This window comes from Centruroides vittatus, unplaced genomic scaffold (assembly GCF_030686945.1).
Source record: "Centruroides vittatus isolate TY-2023 unplaced genomic scaffold, ASM3068694v2 contig_971, whole genome shotgun sequence".
In the NCBI taxonomy this organism is placed as follows: Eukaryota; Metazoa; Arthropoda; class Arachnida; order Scorpiones; family Buthidae; genus Centruroides; species Centruroides vittatus.
In genome coordinates, this window is record NW_027122644.1 from 1,201,935 (window position 1) to 1,217,382 (window position 15,448).

At 31.0% G+C, this 15,448-nt stretch overlaps 2 protein-coding genes and 2 non-coding genes across 4 annotated transcripts in view; 2 read left to right on the forward strand and 2 right to left on the reverse strand.

Moving 5' to 3' along the window:
* Positions 1–15,448, forward strand: part of LOC136985528 (leptin receptor overlapping transcript-like 1) — a 324,027-nt gene that overhangs the window by 221,892 nt on the left and 86,687 nt on the right. The window lies entirely within an intron of this gene.
* On the reverse strand, positions 9,153–13,478 carry LOC136985524 (inactive pancreatic lipase-related protein 1-like). The gene is made up of 10 exons (XM_067282817.1): positions 13,256–13,478; positions 12,907–13,184; positions 12,655–12,801; positions 12,451–12,559; positions 11,979–12,092; positions 11,797–11,892; positions 10,824–11,081; positions 10,584–10,716; positions 10,302–10,496; positions 9,153–10,221 (listed from the first exon to the last, which is right to left on the reverse strand). The coding sequence occupies exons 1-10, from the start codon at positions 13,359–13,361 to the stop codon at positions 10,146–10,148; spliced, it is 1,512 nt and encodes a 503-aa protein (XP_067138918.1). The 5' UTR covers positions 13,362–13,478; the 3' UTR covers positions 9,153–10,145.
* TRNAE-UUC (transfer RNA glutamic acid (anticodon UUC)) lies at positions 11,417–11,488 on the forward strand. The gene has a single exon. It is a non-coding gene; the product is annotated as a tRNA-Glu (tRNA).
* On the reverse strand, positions 11,642–11,713 carry TRNAE-UUC (transfer RNA glutamic acid (anticodon UUC)). The gene has a single exon. It is a non-coding gene; the product is annotated as a tRNA-Glu (tRNA).

The window sequence follows — 15,448 nt, forward strand, 5'->3', positions numbered from 1 at the left end:
TGAAAAACGGAAGTAGTATCTTTTCCGCATGTGCATTGAAATCTGATTCCATTTATCGAAAAAGTTTGAGTAAATAACGTTCCATTTTAAAGAATTTGATCGAAGAAATGTAACTGGCAGATTTTACTGATAATTGACGAAAGTCAAAGTACTGATAATAGTCGCCGTTTCACCAAAAAAGGGCTAAACGCATATTCTTCAAATGACACTTCAAATTTCCCCGAAGCTTCCGGTTTGGCTGGCAACTAGTTCAAAAGGAAGTTTACAGGCCTTCATTGCCCTCATCACGGCTCCGTTACCAAAGAATGTTATGGAAACGAATGCATTTAGACGAGTCTTCATTTATGGTAACTCCACCATTAGGTGGAGCTATTGTAAATGAAGACTATGCAACTGCATAGGGACCCAAGTCGAATGAGGCATTTTGTCAAGAACAGATGAAAAAGGATAGGGAACAGACTATTCAATCATAAATTTTACAAAAAGTACAATGATAAAAATACAAAATATTGGAAACTAGCAGGTAGGCCCGACATTGCTCGGGCAAAAGTAACGATAGCGATGATTATTACGTTATAGTCAACCTTACCCGTTTTCACGGAATGCAAGAATTGGGTCCTCCTGTTTCCAGACTAATTAGAGAATTTTTAGATGGGTCTAAAAAATGTTCGATTTTCCGCAAAAACGAAAAAACTGCATCTGCGTCTTGCACGTCGCTTTCTCTTAACAACGTCCATTGTTACGTAACACTTCCACTGTTGATGGAAGTGTTAAGCCTTAATTCTGTCCCTCTCCCCCGTGGGGAGGAATTTCGAAAAATCCCTTCTCAGTGTGGGTCCCCGTGACGTACCCTAACTGTGTACCAAATTTCAACTTTCAACTCCTAACCGTTTCGGCTCTGCGCTGATTATTATTATTATTATGTTGGGCTAAGTGAGATATACTCGGTTAACACCGGTGGCTGTGTACTATGCCGGACCAAAGTCAAGGCATAGTAACCAAAACAGAAATTAAAGAAGTGTATCAGTGTGTGTGTCTGTATTCAGGAATTTTCTCACAATATGACATGTATTCAATATAGTGGCCTTCTGTAGTGTGATGTATGTGTTTCTATTCAATTCTAATGTGCCCAGGCTTTTGTGTAGTGTGTGCGGTATGACACCTGTAGAGGAGAGAACAACAGGTACAATAAGCACCCTATCCATCCTCCGCAGATGCCTTATTTCCTGGGCGAGTTCTGTGTACTTGCTAATTTTTTCAGTGCATGTGTTTTGTATATTGTGAGTGTTTGGAATGGATACGTCTATAATGTATGTGATTTTATTGTGTTTGTCAGTGAGTGTGATGTCTGGTCTGTTGTGGTAAATTGTTTTATCTGTGATTATGGCTCTGTCTTAGTACATTTTGTGCGTGTTGTATTCCAATACTGTCTGTGGAATGTATTTGTAGTATGGTTCGTGGATGTCTACTAATTTGTGTTTCTTTGCAAGCTCTTGGTGTATTATATTTGCTACTTGATTATGTCTGTGTAAATAATCTGTCTGTGCCAAGAGCTTGCAACCAGAAGTGATGTGTTGTATAGATGATGTGACATTTTCTGTACATGAGATGTGACAGTGTAAACTGTGTTGTTTTTTCATGTCTGATATTGTAACCATATTCCGTGCTGTTTAACATGTTGAATAATGGGTTCAGGGCTAAGCAGAACCAGAGAGGACTCAAGGAATCTCCTTGAAAAATTCCTCGCCTAATAAAAATTTGGTTTGTTTGTATGCAAGTGTTACTAACCCCGAGATGTAGTGTTGTTCTCCAGTGCTGCGTAGTGTTTTGAAAGAATGCAATGAGTGATGGATGTATTTTGTACATATGTAGAATATGTATCAGCCAACTGTGTGGAACACTGTCGAATGCTTTTCTGTAGTCTATATATGCCATGTGTATGTTTCTGTGTTGTTTGTGTGCTTGCCGTAGAATGACTGAATCTATGAGTAACTATTCTTTGCATCCCCTGTGATTTCTACGGCAACCTTTTTGTTGTTCCGTAAGAATATCGTGTTCTTCAATATGTTTGTATATTTTGTTTGCGATACAGGATGTCAATAATTTGTAGAGTGTTGGAAGATATGTAATTGGTCTGTATTGTGTGGGGTCTGTGGTATTGTTGTTTTTAGGTTTCATGTAGGTGATGCCCTGAATAAGAAAATTTGGCATGTTTTGTGGATTGATGATGATGTGTGTTAGGTGTTTAGCTAGTTCCTGGTGCAGTGATGTGAACTTTTTGTACCGGAAATTGTGAATGTTGTCTACATTAGGTGTCTTCCAGTTGTGTGTTCTGTTAACAGTGCATTGGAAATCATGTATGTTTATTTCAGCACAGGGCATAGTTGGTATGTTGTGCAAGTTTCTGTTCTCCTCCTCGATCCAGCCTGCATCAGCATTGTGCGTGACAGCACTGGACCAAAGAGAAGACCAATATGTTGTGAGTTCTTCTTCTGTTGGTGTGCCACTGTGCTGTGTAGCAGTGTTTGCTTTGTTATTAATTTGTCTGTAAAAGAGTTTTTCATTGTTTGTAAATAATTTATTTTGTTGTTTTCGTAGTGTACATGTTTTGTATCGTTTGAGTCTACGTGCTTTGGCAGCAAGTTTTTGTTTTAGTGTGTCAATGTATTCTGTAATGTGTGTGTTGTGATGTTCGTGTTTTGTGTGTGTTTTTATTTTCTTGAAAATGTTTTTGAGCTGTTTCCTTAATTTGGGTGTTATGTTGTTTTTAGTGTATTGTGTCAGCCTGTCTAATTGCTGTCTAATGTCATTTATTTGTATTTCTATTCTTCTCTGCCAGGCAGGCTTGTGATAGAATTTTGTTTTGTGTGCATCTGTCTGCAATTGTATTTTCAGTCCATGGTGTGTCACTACTGTGACTGCCCCAGCATAAACTAATGTATGTATGTCTGAGAGTGTAGAAATTGAATGAATGTAGTGTGGTAGTAAGTGAGTGTTTACATAATTTAGTGTTTTTCCTTCTTCTTTTGACGTGTTGATTTTTGGTATTCGTGGTCTTTGTGTGGGATCTGTACCTGTATATTTAGTGAGTTTTTCCTGAAATATAAGTGAGAGCGTATTAACTAAATCCATGTCTATGTTATCACTGATGGATGAGGAAGTGTCTGTAGTATCATTAGTGGTAATTGTTGTATGTGTGTTATTATCAATGCTTGTTGCTGGATTATCCTGACAGGTTACATGATCTTCATTAATGTTAGATGTTTCTGTCTGTTGATGTATTTGATCAGCAACCTGTTGTTTGATAAGTTCAAGTGTTGTTTGTAGAATAAGGTTGTTGTGTATAATTGTTCTTTTTTGATCAACAACTCTTTGTTCGGTGACAGTGAGATGAAGGTACTGTTGTGTGAATCTATGGTGTAGTTGTTGTCTGTCTGCTGTCATGTTTGTTTCGAGTTTTGTGATCATGTAGTAAGTACGGATGATAAACTTATTCATTTCTACTGTCCATTTTATCCGTTGGCGTGGTTTTCCAGCCTTTGTGGTCTGTGGATGCATTGCCACAGAAACACCAAGGCTGGGTTGGTTCCTCACATCTGTTGAGGGCATTGCAGTAGCCATGCTTGGGCCGGTGCAGCTTTCGCCACCGGTAACCAAGGGAGACTGTGGTCTATTTTTCGAACGTGAGCCTCTGCCTAACCTACGAACGCGGACCTTGTTAACCCGGGCGACGTCCGAGCCGGTATCACACTTTGATCTGGTTATTACCATAATAAATATCTCCACAGAATGTGGGTGTGGTCACTCTTAGCTTCATTTCTCCCCATAGACCTTACTGGCATGGGTGTCCCTACCAGGAGCTTGTGCTCCAGCCTGCATTGCCCTATGGATCAGTAAAATTACTGGGCTCTCCCACCACGACCAGGTGGTGACCACGGGAGAGTTATTATTATTATTATTATTATTATTATTATTATTATCAACTCGTCTCATTATATATATAGGTCTAGGTTGTTGATATCGGTATTCAGAAGAACCCTGAAAAGGCCAGATGTTTACAAGAATATTTTTATTTCCGCGTTTGCATGAAGACCCAAAGTGTACTATAGTCTATTTACCGTAAACAAACATTTTGCCGGTATCAATCCGCCGGAGACTTTTATTGGTCAATCACAATCTGAAGTGGCTAGAGACGTGTTGACCAGTTAAGCTCCTTTCTCTGCACGTGTTATAGTAAGTCAGAGTGATCACAACAATTTAAAAATTACCGAGATAATGCTTAGAAAAGTGATTATAACATTTTTACGTAACCGTTTAAATTATTTCCATCGTTTAAATATAGTTTGTCAAAAATTAATATTAAATATATATTATTAAAACTTACACTATGTATATATATATATATATATATATATAATTTGGCTTACCATAATATATTTGAGGAAGTTCCTTCCGCTGCTACTAGGTTTGTCTTATGTTTCGCACATTTCAAGTGATTTTTAAGTGTCCGAGCACTCACCATGAGTTACTGAAAATTCTGAAAAGAGAGGATACTTTAGTTGACAAATCGCCATTTTACCCGAGGCTGAACTATTTTTACTTCTTGTATATTCATTCGCAAACTTCAAATGAAAACGTTATTGTAACGTCTGAATTTATCTACGTGATATTTATATAATTATCTTCATTAATAATTTTATAAATAACGAGGAACTATTCTCTGCCGACGAATGAAATGTAACGCGATTTCTAATTGATGGACGTAGGTTTAAACCAATAAACAAAATTTCGTTGCAATTGCTTTCCCTCTTTTTCACTATTTTCTTCCAATTGGTAAATAACTGTATCCAAGAAAGAGGAGCAAGCTAGGAAAAAACTAAATGAGTTGCAAGTGTACTAATTTCAACCATAACCACAAGTTGTCTTAGACACAGATGTAAGGACAACCGTTCATACCTCTTTTAATTTTATTTACCTTATTCTTCACTTAAGGCAGGAAAGTAAGAATGCACCGACAGACATCCGGGAAAGAAACGTCTCTGTGCTTAAGTATAGGTAACCAAAGAATAAGAAAAATATAATTCGGAGTGGATTAAATTGAGGTCTTTAGAAGTAAACTAGTTTTTTTATATGAAATAAATATCAAAAACAACATAATTAATACAATATTTACATGTTCTAAATGTAATTTGATTATAGAAACACATATACAGTAGACTTTGCTGTAACATTCCCAGCAATTACTGGTATAAATTTTCTTTTATGAGTTACAAAATGCTGTATCTTAGTCCCTTTTCTGTTTTATTGGTCATTTTGGTGTGGTATTATATATTTCAAACTGTATTACTAGAAATAGAACTTCAATTTATGATACTGAGTCTTTGGGGAATCATTCATTGTTCAATTTATGACGGCTCATTTAATGATGGGTTTTTGAATATCAGTCGGATCGTAAAATCAGGGATTTACAGTATTATGTGCAGGTGTGTTTTAAAGTATTTTTTACATACTTTATTGAATTAGCAGCTGTAAAATAAATCAATTGTAAGATTTTATGCAGCTTTTAATTCTCATGTTTTCTGCGTTATGATACATGCTGTTCAGATATGTATATATACCTTATCAAGTATAACCAGATACCTTCAGGTATTTGAAATCATTTATCGTATTGTTCGTGTGAATGATTAAATGTTAAATATCCTCAGTGTTAAATATATAATCGAATTTTTTAATTATGTTCTTTCGGGAAATAAAAGATTCATTATTACATAGCGGAGATCATATATTAATCGTTGATTGGAGAAACAGTTCTAAATAACCACGCAGTCAAGCAGTAACTAATTCTAGAGTAGTTGATGTAGAAATTACAAGATTCATATTATATCTTATTATAAGTTATTTTAATATTTATTTTACTTAAAAGTCTGGAGCATTATTTTCTATATTTTTATAGATCTCATCGGAAAATAGTTTCGTAAAAAAAAAAAATTACATATAATTGGTGCTAGTTTGGGGCACATGTGACTTCACATGCTAAGAAGGGATAAGATATATTCCAAACATAATTGATAAATTTATATATTAAATATATTAAAATATAATATAATTCAATTACAGATACACTGAAATTTAAAATAAAATTAAATATAAATGTTTTTTGCATAAATAACTTAAATAAATCTTCCAAAATAATTGTAAAAAACGGTGGAGTCAGACTTTTTCTATTCTTTTTACATAAACGTAAAATACACGAAAAAATTATATTTTTCTTTCACTTCTCACTTATGGATATTCTATAACTTCAAAAAGTTTTAAAAACATTATATCAATAATGAATAAAAAAAAGATTAAAGTTAAAAAAGAAATAAACTTTCAGAGAAAAACTTTTATTTATATTAATAATGGGCTCCCCAAATGCATTTCGCCTATGGAAGGCCTCTTCAGTGTGGCTAATCGTACACAGTTCATGCTCCGACACTAACTTCTACTTCTCCCTCTGGTTCATATGGAGATTAGGCCTTAGTGTGCCTTCTCTCCGATAGAAGGCGCCGTCACCCTACGTGAAACGGCCTGTCTGAATTATGTACTGTACTTCTCGAGGTTTCTTAAGTGAGTCTTTGGATTGATACTCGCGTTTAGCCAGTAAAGCGGGGACAAAGTCCTGGTGCCGACAATAACTTGTTAAGAAGAATCACTTATATAGTTTACAAAAAATCCCCAGCATTCTGCTGTTAACATTCCCGTATTTAAATTTACATTGTTGTTCTGCATAATTATAGCGAAGTGTTCTTTTACCTTCGGTTTTACATTGTTTTTTTTTCTCTAAAAATAATTTTTAATTTATTAGTATTGATCTGGCAACTATTACTATTACAGTGTTGGAAGAGAGGAGAACTACTTATTTTCAACCTTACAGAAGCCAGGTGTTATGATAGTCTAATCTTCAATCTTCGTTTCACCAACGTAAAAACTAGGGTCGTTACGTGTGCATTCTATCCGATAAACGACACCTTCCTCCTCCAATAAATCCTTTTTTGGTGCTTCTTATAATCATCATATTTAATAACCTGTTATTTTGGGATGGAGTCAATCTAATTAATTTTTGATTAAAAAACTTATCATATTTTTCATAAATACCTTTTATATACGGAAATGGTACATATTGCGTTATTTCTTGACGTTGTTTAACTTTAAATCTATTTCTTAAAAGTTTTTGATACCACTCCTTTAATAATCTTTTTGGGTATCCATTTAAAATATATTTCTTATGTGTGTCTCCAATTTCTTTCTCTTTGAAGTTATAGAATATCCGTAAGTCAGAAGTGAAAGAAAAATATTATTTTTTCGTGTATTTTACATTTATGTAAAAAGAATTAAATAAATCTGTATATTTATATTTATTCGATGTCTATAGGATTAGATCCAGCTGCTCCTTTCGTCTAAAATATTCCTAAGTTATCAAGATTAGATAAACACTATGCATAATTTGTGAATGTCATTCACAAAGACAGTAATTTAGGTAATTAATTTTTATTAAAAATCATTTATCTTATAGTAAATTACCGACAAATTTCAAATTTTCCTATTTATCCTGATTAAAGTACACTTTAGATGTATATATATAAACTGTAAATATTTTAAAACGAATAAATACATTAATTAATTAATTACAATTAATATTTCTGGACCAAGAATTAGACATTCTTGGTCCAGAAACAGGACATATTGATTTTTTATTCAAATAATGGAATTAATCAAGCAGGTCAGCAAGTTCTTAGGAGCAGAAGCATAGAAGAAGGTGAGTTGCCTTATTTTTTAATTTTTAAAAAATAATCTCAGAAACACAGTTGTTTGACATTTACAATGCGAATAACTTCTAATCTTTTCTAATCTACCTAATCAGGTTTTATCACGGTTGTCTATATTGTATACTATGACTTCTCGTCATTGAATTTGCACTGGTAGAGAGTTTGTTCCAATGTCGTATGTATTTTCTCAATAAATATAATAAAAGTTGCTATAAAAAAATTGAAAAAAGTGTAGAAATGTCATCATTGTTTATTAAAAAACTGCTCTAGTGTTAAAAGTTTAACTTAAAAATTATATTGAATTTTATATGGATAAAATATAGAAACCCATTTTACTTCATAAAAAATGAGCATTTTTATTTAAAAGAATATAAAGGGGTCTTATATTAGATAATAGAATTAGGAAGAGTAGGCTCAATTTCTTTAAAGACTAGCAAAATATTCACCATTTTTTATCCTAAAAGATCAGAAAAATATTAATTGATATCATATTAAAAGAGCCAATAGAGTAACAAGATTATATACCCAATCGCTCGAACCCCAAAACCTTTGTAGGTAAATAAATAATGAAAAAAGTCGTACAAGAATGTGAGAAACGCACTTGTACACATATATACACTGTACAATATCCAACAAGTTTTACTCTATCCACAACGTTAGTGGCTACGCCAGGTTTGGACTCCTTAATATCGATTCGATTTACGCTACTAAAAGAGCGAAAAACTAATCAGTATTTCGAGTAACTATTTTTTTTATAGTTTAATAATATAATTATAATAATTTTGGATACGCTCGCAGAGACTGCAATTCTTTTTTAAAAGGAAAGTGTTTCTTTTGTGGTATCGACGATTCTGTGTCATTGTGATTGTACTTATAATGATAATTACTGCCATCTGTTATCCGAAAATGAAATTAGAAAATTTTATATGAAAACTAGATCGTGTTCTTTCTATTGTCGTATTTTACCGTTAACATTATTAATATGATTAAATTTAACTTATGAAAGCTTATCAAGTAAAAATTAATTTTTATATATGCGTCCTCTCAGAAACATTTTTACATTTTAATCGTGCTGCCATCTGTAAAATAAAAGTAGTACTAAAATCAATATTTTAAACATAACTTTTAAATTAATCATATATCGTAATTTATTTAATTCGTTAAAATTTATTTGTATTGTAAAATATTTTTAAACAAAATTATTATATTTTTAGTCAATTTTAGTGACCAAAAAAAATTTATGGCGCCATCTAGTATAGATAAACGACAAATTTTCGTATTAAATTTCTGTTACAGGAACACCTGAAACTATTTATGCTTATTTATTAACACTTGAAAAACAAATTAAAAACTTAGAAAAACTTTATTAAACTTTAACAAAATTTACAAAATCTTTCATTTTTAACAGAGATTAAGAAAATAATAAAATTATCTTGTGTAAAATTAATAATGCATCTTTGACATCTAGACATAAAAAATATTTATATATACTGTATTTAATTTATGTATACATCAAATTGTTTATATAAAAATACAGCAATTCTTCACTTAACGTAGGTTCTCGGAAACAGCGACTTTAACTGAAACGAGGTATAACGAAACCAATTTTACCACATGCTAATTGATATAATTCGGCTAATATTATTCTAATTACATTGTTTGAAAACTCCTGCATTTATTTTCAACTCACAGAATCAATTCTACTGTTTTGTAAAGCAAATTTAACAACGATAATTGTAAATGAATACAAATGTACCTGCATTTTTTTTTTTTTTTTTTTTTTTTTTTTTTTTTTTTTTTTGCCGAAACGACGTTAAATGAGGACTCGCTTGTATTTTAAAAGTATTTCCTAAATCTATTAATTCGATTATAAAATTACTAAGGTTAATGGTCGAACATCCTTGAAGAGAATTCGAATAAAAAGCTTTTTCTTCCATGCATAAGCTTTTGTTAAAGTCTTTAGTTCCGTTAAATTGAATGAATACAAGAATAAATACCAAGAAAGAAAAAATAAAATTAAATTGTATATACTTTTCCTTTCTTTCAATGAGATTTTTTATTTCGTTCTATTCTAAATTTCATATCAAATTTTTGAAATGTACTTCAATTACTAGAAAAATAATATATGTTACACGCATTACAAACTGCGATATTTATCTAACAAGGTATAACAAATTACGGAGCCTTGTTAGATATATCTAATCTAACAAATTACTTTCTGAAACCCAATAATCTTTATAAAATATGTATATTAAATACATTATTTACAATTTTTAATCTGTACTCGTAAACGTTATATGACACGTTGTTGCTTATTATATACGAAAAAAAAACTGCTTAACAAAGTCCACCACTGAACACTGTTCTGATGTTTTCGGGATCTAAAGGTTCGTCTTTTGCACAGAAGACTTCTCTGTTATAAAAATTATATATTTAATACAATTTATTTAAATATGATAATTAAAATTTGAGCGTCATAAATTTTTTTTTTACCTGTAACTGGTTTCTAAATTGGTAATTCTGAAACTGTGTATGTAAATCTGAGGATATTCGGGTTTGTAAACATCCGAATATTTCTGTCTATGAGTTGCTAACGGATGCCACAATACGTCGACACGTAACATTCTACCTAAATTTGGAGAACCGATAACGAATTCGACTGTCCTTCCCGGTCCAAAGAGTATAACTCTACAATTTCCAGAAATAAACAATCATTGGATACAAAGTATTTAATTTTTTTTTTTTTTTTTCTAAATTAAGGAGTATATTTCTTACTCTTGAGTAGCTTGTAACAATGCAGTTCGTCCTTTAGTGCCGGATATTCGGACGAATAAACTTCCGGTTTCGTTGCCTTGCCTCACAGCATCGTCCGTACCAGATAACAGGACACTGACGTGATAATGATAACCTGATAAGAAGGAAATATGTAAATGTGGAACGGGTCAAGTGAAGGCTACAAACATTCAATTTTGAATTTTTGACAATAATCAAAGCATCTTCTTACACAATACTTACGACAATATGGCTCAGCAATTCCAGTTTCTAAGAACATTTTTACTGGATCCGTTCTCGCATATCTTCTCCAATCGTCAGCTCTATACCCCAGAGATGCACATTGAGACATATCTGTACCACATCCCTCCGAGCAACGCCCAGATGTGAAATTTAAATAACTATCGCAAGCAAATCCATTGAAAGGACAATCGGAATTAATAGATTCACTGAAGAGTTCTATAGATCTTGCGTAATTGCATTTTCCGTACATATTAACGTCTGCGGAAGAAAATAATTTATAATGTAAACAATTAAGTCCATATAACATTTATGTATTTATATGAATATACAAGTAAACATTATGCAATTATACAATCATTAATGAAAGTTGATTGTTATAGAGGACTTGAAAGTATTGTTTCCTGTCTTGCATACTCAATAAAGAATATAACAAATACGCAATATCCTTCCTGTCCGTACAATACGTATATTTCTATTACGACCGAAAAATAGGCATTAAATAGAGAATTTCGTATAATTAAACACTATGCATATTCAACTAATGAGGAATATTTCCATAAATATAAGAGTGTTTTAATCGTTATATGGTAGATTCCCATGTGGTCTAGTGGTTAGGATATCTGGCTTTCACCCAGAAGGCCCGGGTTCGATTCCCGGCATGGGAAGTTTTTTTTAGTTACTCTTTTTATTTAACTTATAATTGTATGTAAAATCATTAATATAGTAAGAAAAAGACACTACTGCGTTTAAAAGTAATAAAATAAGTATTTTAGCAATTAAAATAAAACAAATTTAAGCATAAAAAAAAGTAAAAAGTGTTCCCATGCCGGGAATCGAACCCGGGCCTTCTGGGTGAAAGCCAGATATCCTAACCACTAGACCACATGGGAGGACACCTTCGTGCTTTTTAAAAGCATATAAATTGTTTTTGAATCACTACAATTAAAAGTTGTATATAAATAAATATACTTACTAACATAACCATTGGGGGATAGAGTACATCCAGGATTTCTCCATCCAGTAGTTGGATAAAAATCGATGTGTCCGACTGGTTCTTGTATAACAGGCACTTTAAAAAAAATTTTATATATATATATATTTTTTGCAAATAATATATTTTAAATTATTAAAATAATTTTAAAAAATATAAAATACCTGTAGTAGTAGAACTACCAGCGGTGTGTATTACGTCTACAAATTGAGCGTCAGTTGGATCGAGTCTAACTCTATAATCTGTATCTTCGAAATAAGGTCCTGCGGGATCGAGTCCTAAAATATATAAATTTTAATTTTATTTATTTTATAAACTTATAAATTTTAAATTTAAAAGATTATTTACGTGTGGCGCCATCTTTTGACTAACATTTTTACACGAAATTTGATTTAAAAAATTGATTTCCTTCGAATTTTAAATAGAATAGACGGAAATATGACGCATATTATAATTATAGCTTAGAAATTTTCATTTTCAGAGGAAATGTTATTGCTCAATTATAAAAATCCTCAAGGTTGAATTTAATTTAAAATATTTAAAAATATCATATTGTGTTTTAAAATAAAAATAATAAGAAAAATCTATACATATATATATACAGTATATATATATATTTTTAAAATAGAAATTTACCTGTAATTCTTCCCAAACGGGGCAATTGTTCACCAACATAACCCGCTACATGAGCACCCAATTCATGCCCTATTATATGAATATCAGAAGGAGAAACTCTATATCTTCTCTAGAAATACATCAAAGGATGGCAATTCATATTTGAACGAAACAAAAAAAAGTATAATATATTTAAGAATTTTTAAAATAATACAAACTATTTACCTGTATGTAATCTATAAAATCGGAAATGACTACCCCCACTGCTCTGGCATTTGCAGTTGCTTGAGTATACGGAGGACCAGCTCCAACTCTCCAATCCACAGATATAATATTGCTATCTTCGGCAGTTAACAATTCTCGAATTAAATCCTAAATTTAATTTTATCAATTTGTTTTCAATCTTACTATACAGAATTTCCATAAAGAATTTTCACAGAGACCATTCAAAAAAATTAATAATAATGATTCTTCTACCTTTATCCATATTTGAAATCCATCTTCCGAATAACCGTGTACGATCATCTTTACAGGTTTTCCTTCTTCAAAATTAGATATAACAAAACTGTTATTATTTCCAGCTCTTAATTTTTGATATATATCTGGATTTTTTCTAGTCATTAATAAGAATTGTACATCTAATACATCGGGATGAAGAGGAAATAAACTGATGGGACGGCGAAGATTAAAAAACGGTTCTCCTATAGTAAAGCATCCCCACTTATCGTAGCATCTCGTCAGAAGACTATCCTTTTCTGTAAAGAAAAATAAAATAAAATAAAATACGGGTAATCATATACTTTTAATTTATAATTAATAAAAATACCATCTTCGGTGGGACTCCTTCCATCTGTCAGATGATAATTTCGTTCTCTTTCAACGGCATAAGCCACATTTTTAACAATAAGAAAGCACAACAGATACCTTAACATGTTACTGCCGTAACGTCTAGATAACCAGTCGAATATCAAAACAATAGAAATGTGTCTTAAACGAAACGTTAACTTTTCATAAGCTATATATTGCGCATGTACGAAAGGGAAAGTGGAAAACTCAAGAAGGTCAACTTGCTTTATGACACGATGTAACGTACCTCGAGGGCCTTTCTAAATTATCGACGAATCTTTGTTTTAATAAATGTTACAAAATTTCGTATTTCTCAATTTTACTTTTTATTCTATGCACTTATATTTAAATTATATAAGATGCACAATTGCTCCATTCACTATATGAAGTGCATACACAGTAGGATATTATCACTCTTGTGGCTTTTTTACATAACATTTTTCAGTATAACTTGATACATTTTTAGCATTCCTCAACTTGATAGATATAACTTACAGTTATTAGTAAGAAATTCGAATAATATTATTTTCTTGTTGTACATTTTACCTTTGTTCTTCCGATATATAAATAAAAACAAAGACATTTGTGTAATAACAATTTGTAACTATATAAATACATACATACTAATGAAGAAAGAGATAATTTAGACAAGTGTAAAGAGGACAAGAAAATAATAGAATTACTTTCTCTATTTTTTTAATTAGGTGAAGGAAGGTTGGTGCGTTATTTATTATTCTAATTTTTGGAATAACTCGTTCCAAATATCTTTAAAATAATCTTTAAAAGTAAAGCCATGTAAAAATACTCATAATTTTTTTTAATGCATAATAAATACTATTGTTTATTGATTACTTGGGGATTCCTAAATCTAATACTTGTACTAAATTCGATTCTTTTGTTTCGACACAACTTACAAATGAAATTATTGAGTAACAGAGAACAGTAGTTTTTTAAATCGAATCTAATCTTCTCTGCAAATAATAAATTAGTTTTTATTTTTACGCTACTTTTTTTAATGTAAGAAATGTTAAAAACGCTTATTTCATCGCTAATATTAATGAAAAAACGAGACTAGTAATATGTTTTAATAAGTTCTACGAGTAGTATTTCTTTCAAAGGACAGGGAAAATTTATTTGAATAAAAATTTTTGTGAAAGGTGAGTATATATAACGAAGGACACATTTCAAGGTTAGGAGAAATGGTATATTTTTATTACATATTCTGCTTACACAAGTTATGCATGCTTCAAGGTCTGTTTTTAAAAGTTATTAGTTAAATAGGACTTTCGAAATTTATTTAAGGAAAGTTGCTTCTTGTGTTCTATATTAAAATTTATATCTTTTAATTATTTATATTTGTTCATTTCAGAATTTTGCATTATGTATACAATAAAACATTCTTAACTTATTTGCATAAATAGATACAAAAATCGATTTTAAGACATTTCTGAGGTCATTTAATCGATTTAAAAAAAAAGTTGTTAAGTGATTTTCAATTAATCATATTTTCACGCCTACTAATCATTTACTTGTCATTACAGTTTGGCCTAAAGTAAATAGATAAATAGTTGAATAGAAAAAATTATTAATCGATAAATATAATTCGGGAAACATATTTTACAATGTTTTCCTTTTATCGAATAATAATTATTATTATTAGGAGCAAAAATCTATTGTTGCGGCATCATTAATTTTCATTCAATAGGTCACAGATAATCTGTTGATTTACTATGCGAGTAACTTTCGATTTCGTCCTTGAATAACCGCATTTTCCACGAATCCCAATACAGGATTTCACGATTTGATTTCACTATCGAAAACCAATTCGTGACCAGAATACATAACACAACATTGTCCTTGTAATGTTACTTTCATTACGATCGTTTAATTTCTTCCTACTGTTTATTCCGTAACGAGAGTGACTATTAATTTTATCTTACCATTACTCGCTTAATCTATTTACAGATATAAATATAAACTAAAAAGAAAAAAACATATATAGTTAAAGACAATTTTGTAAAGAATATATATATACAATATATTATTATATAAAATGATAGCATGGCACAAAAAGGAAAGACGAATGCATAAGTCTCTCCATATATATCTTCTTGTATACTTTAAAAAAAAATAAAATAAATTAATGACAATTTTAAAGCATGTATGAAAACAA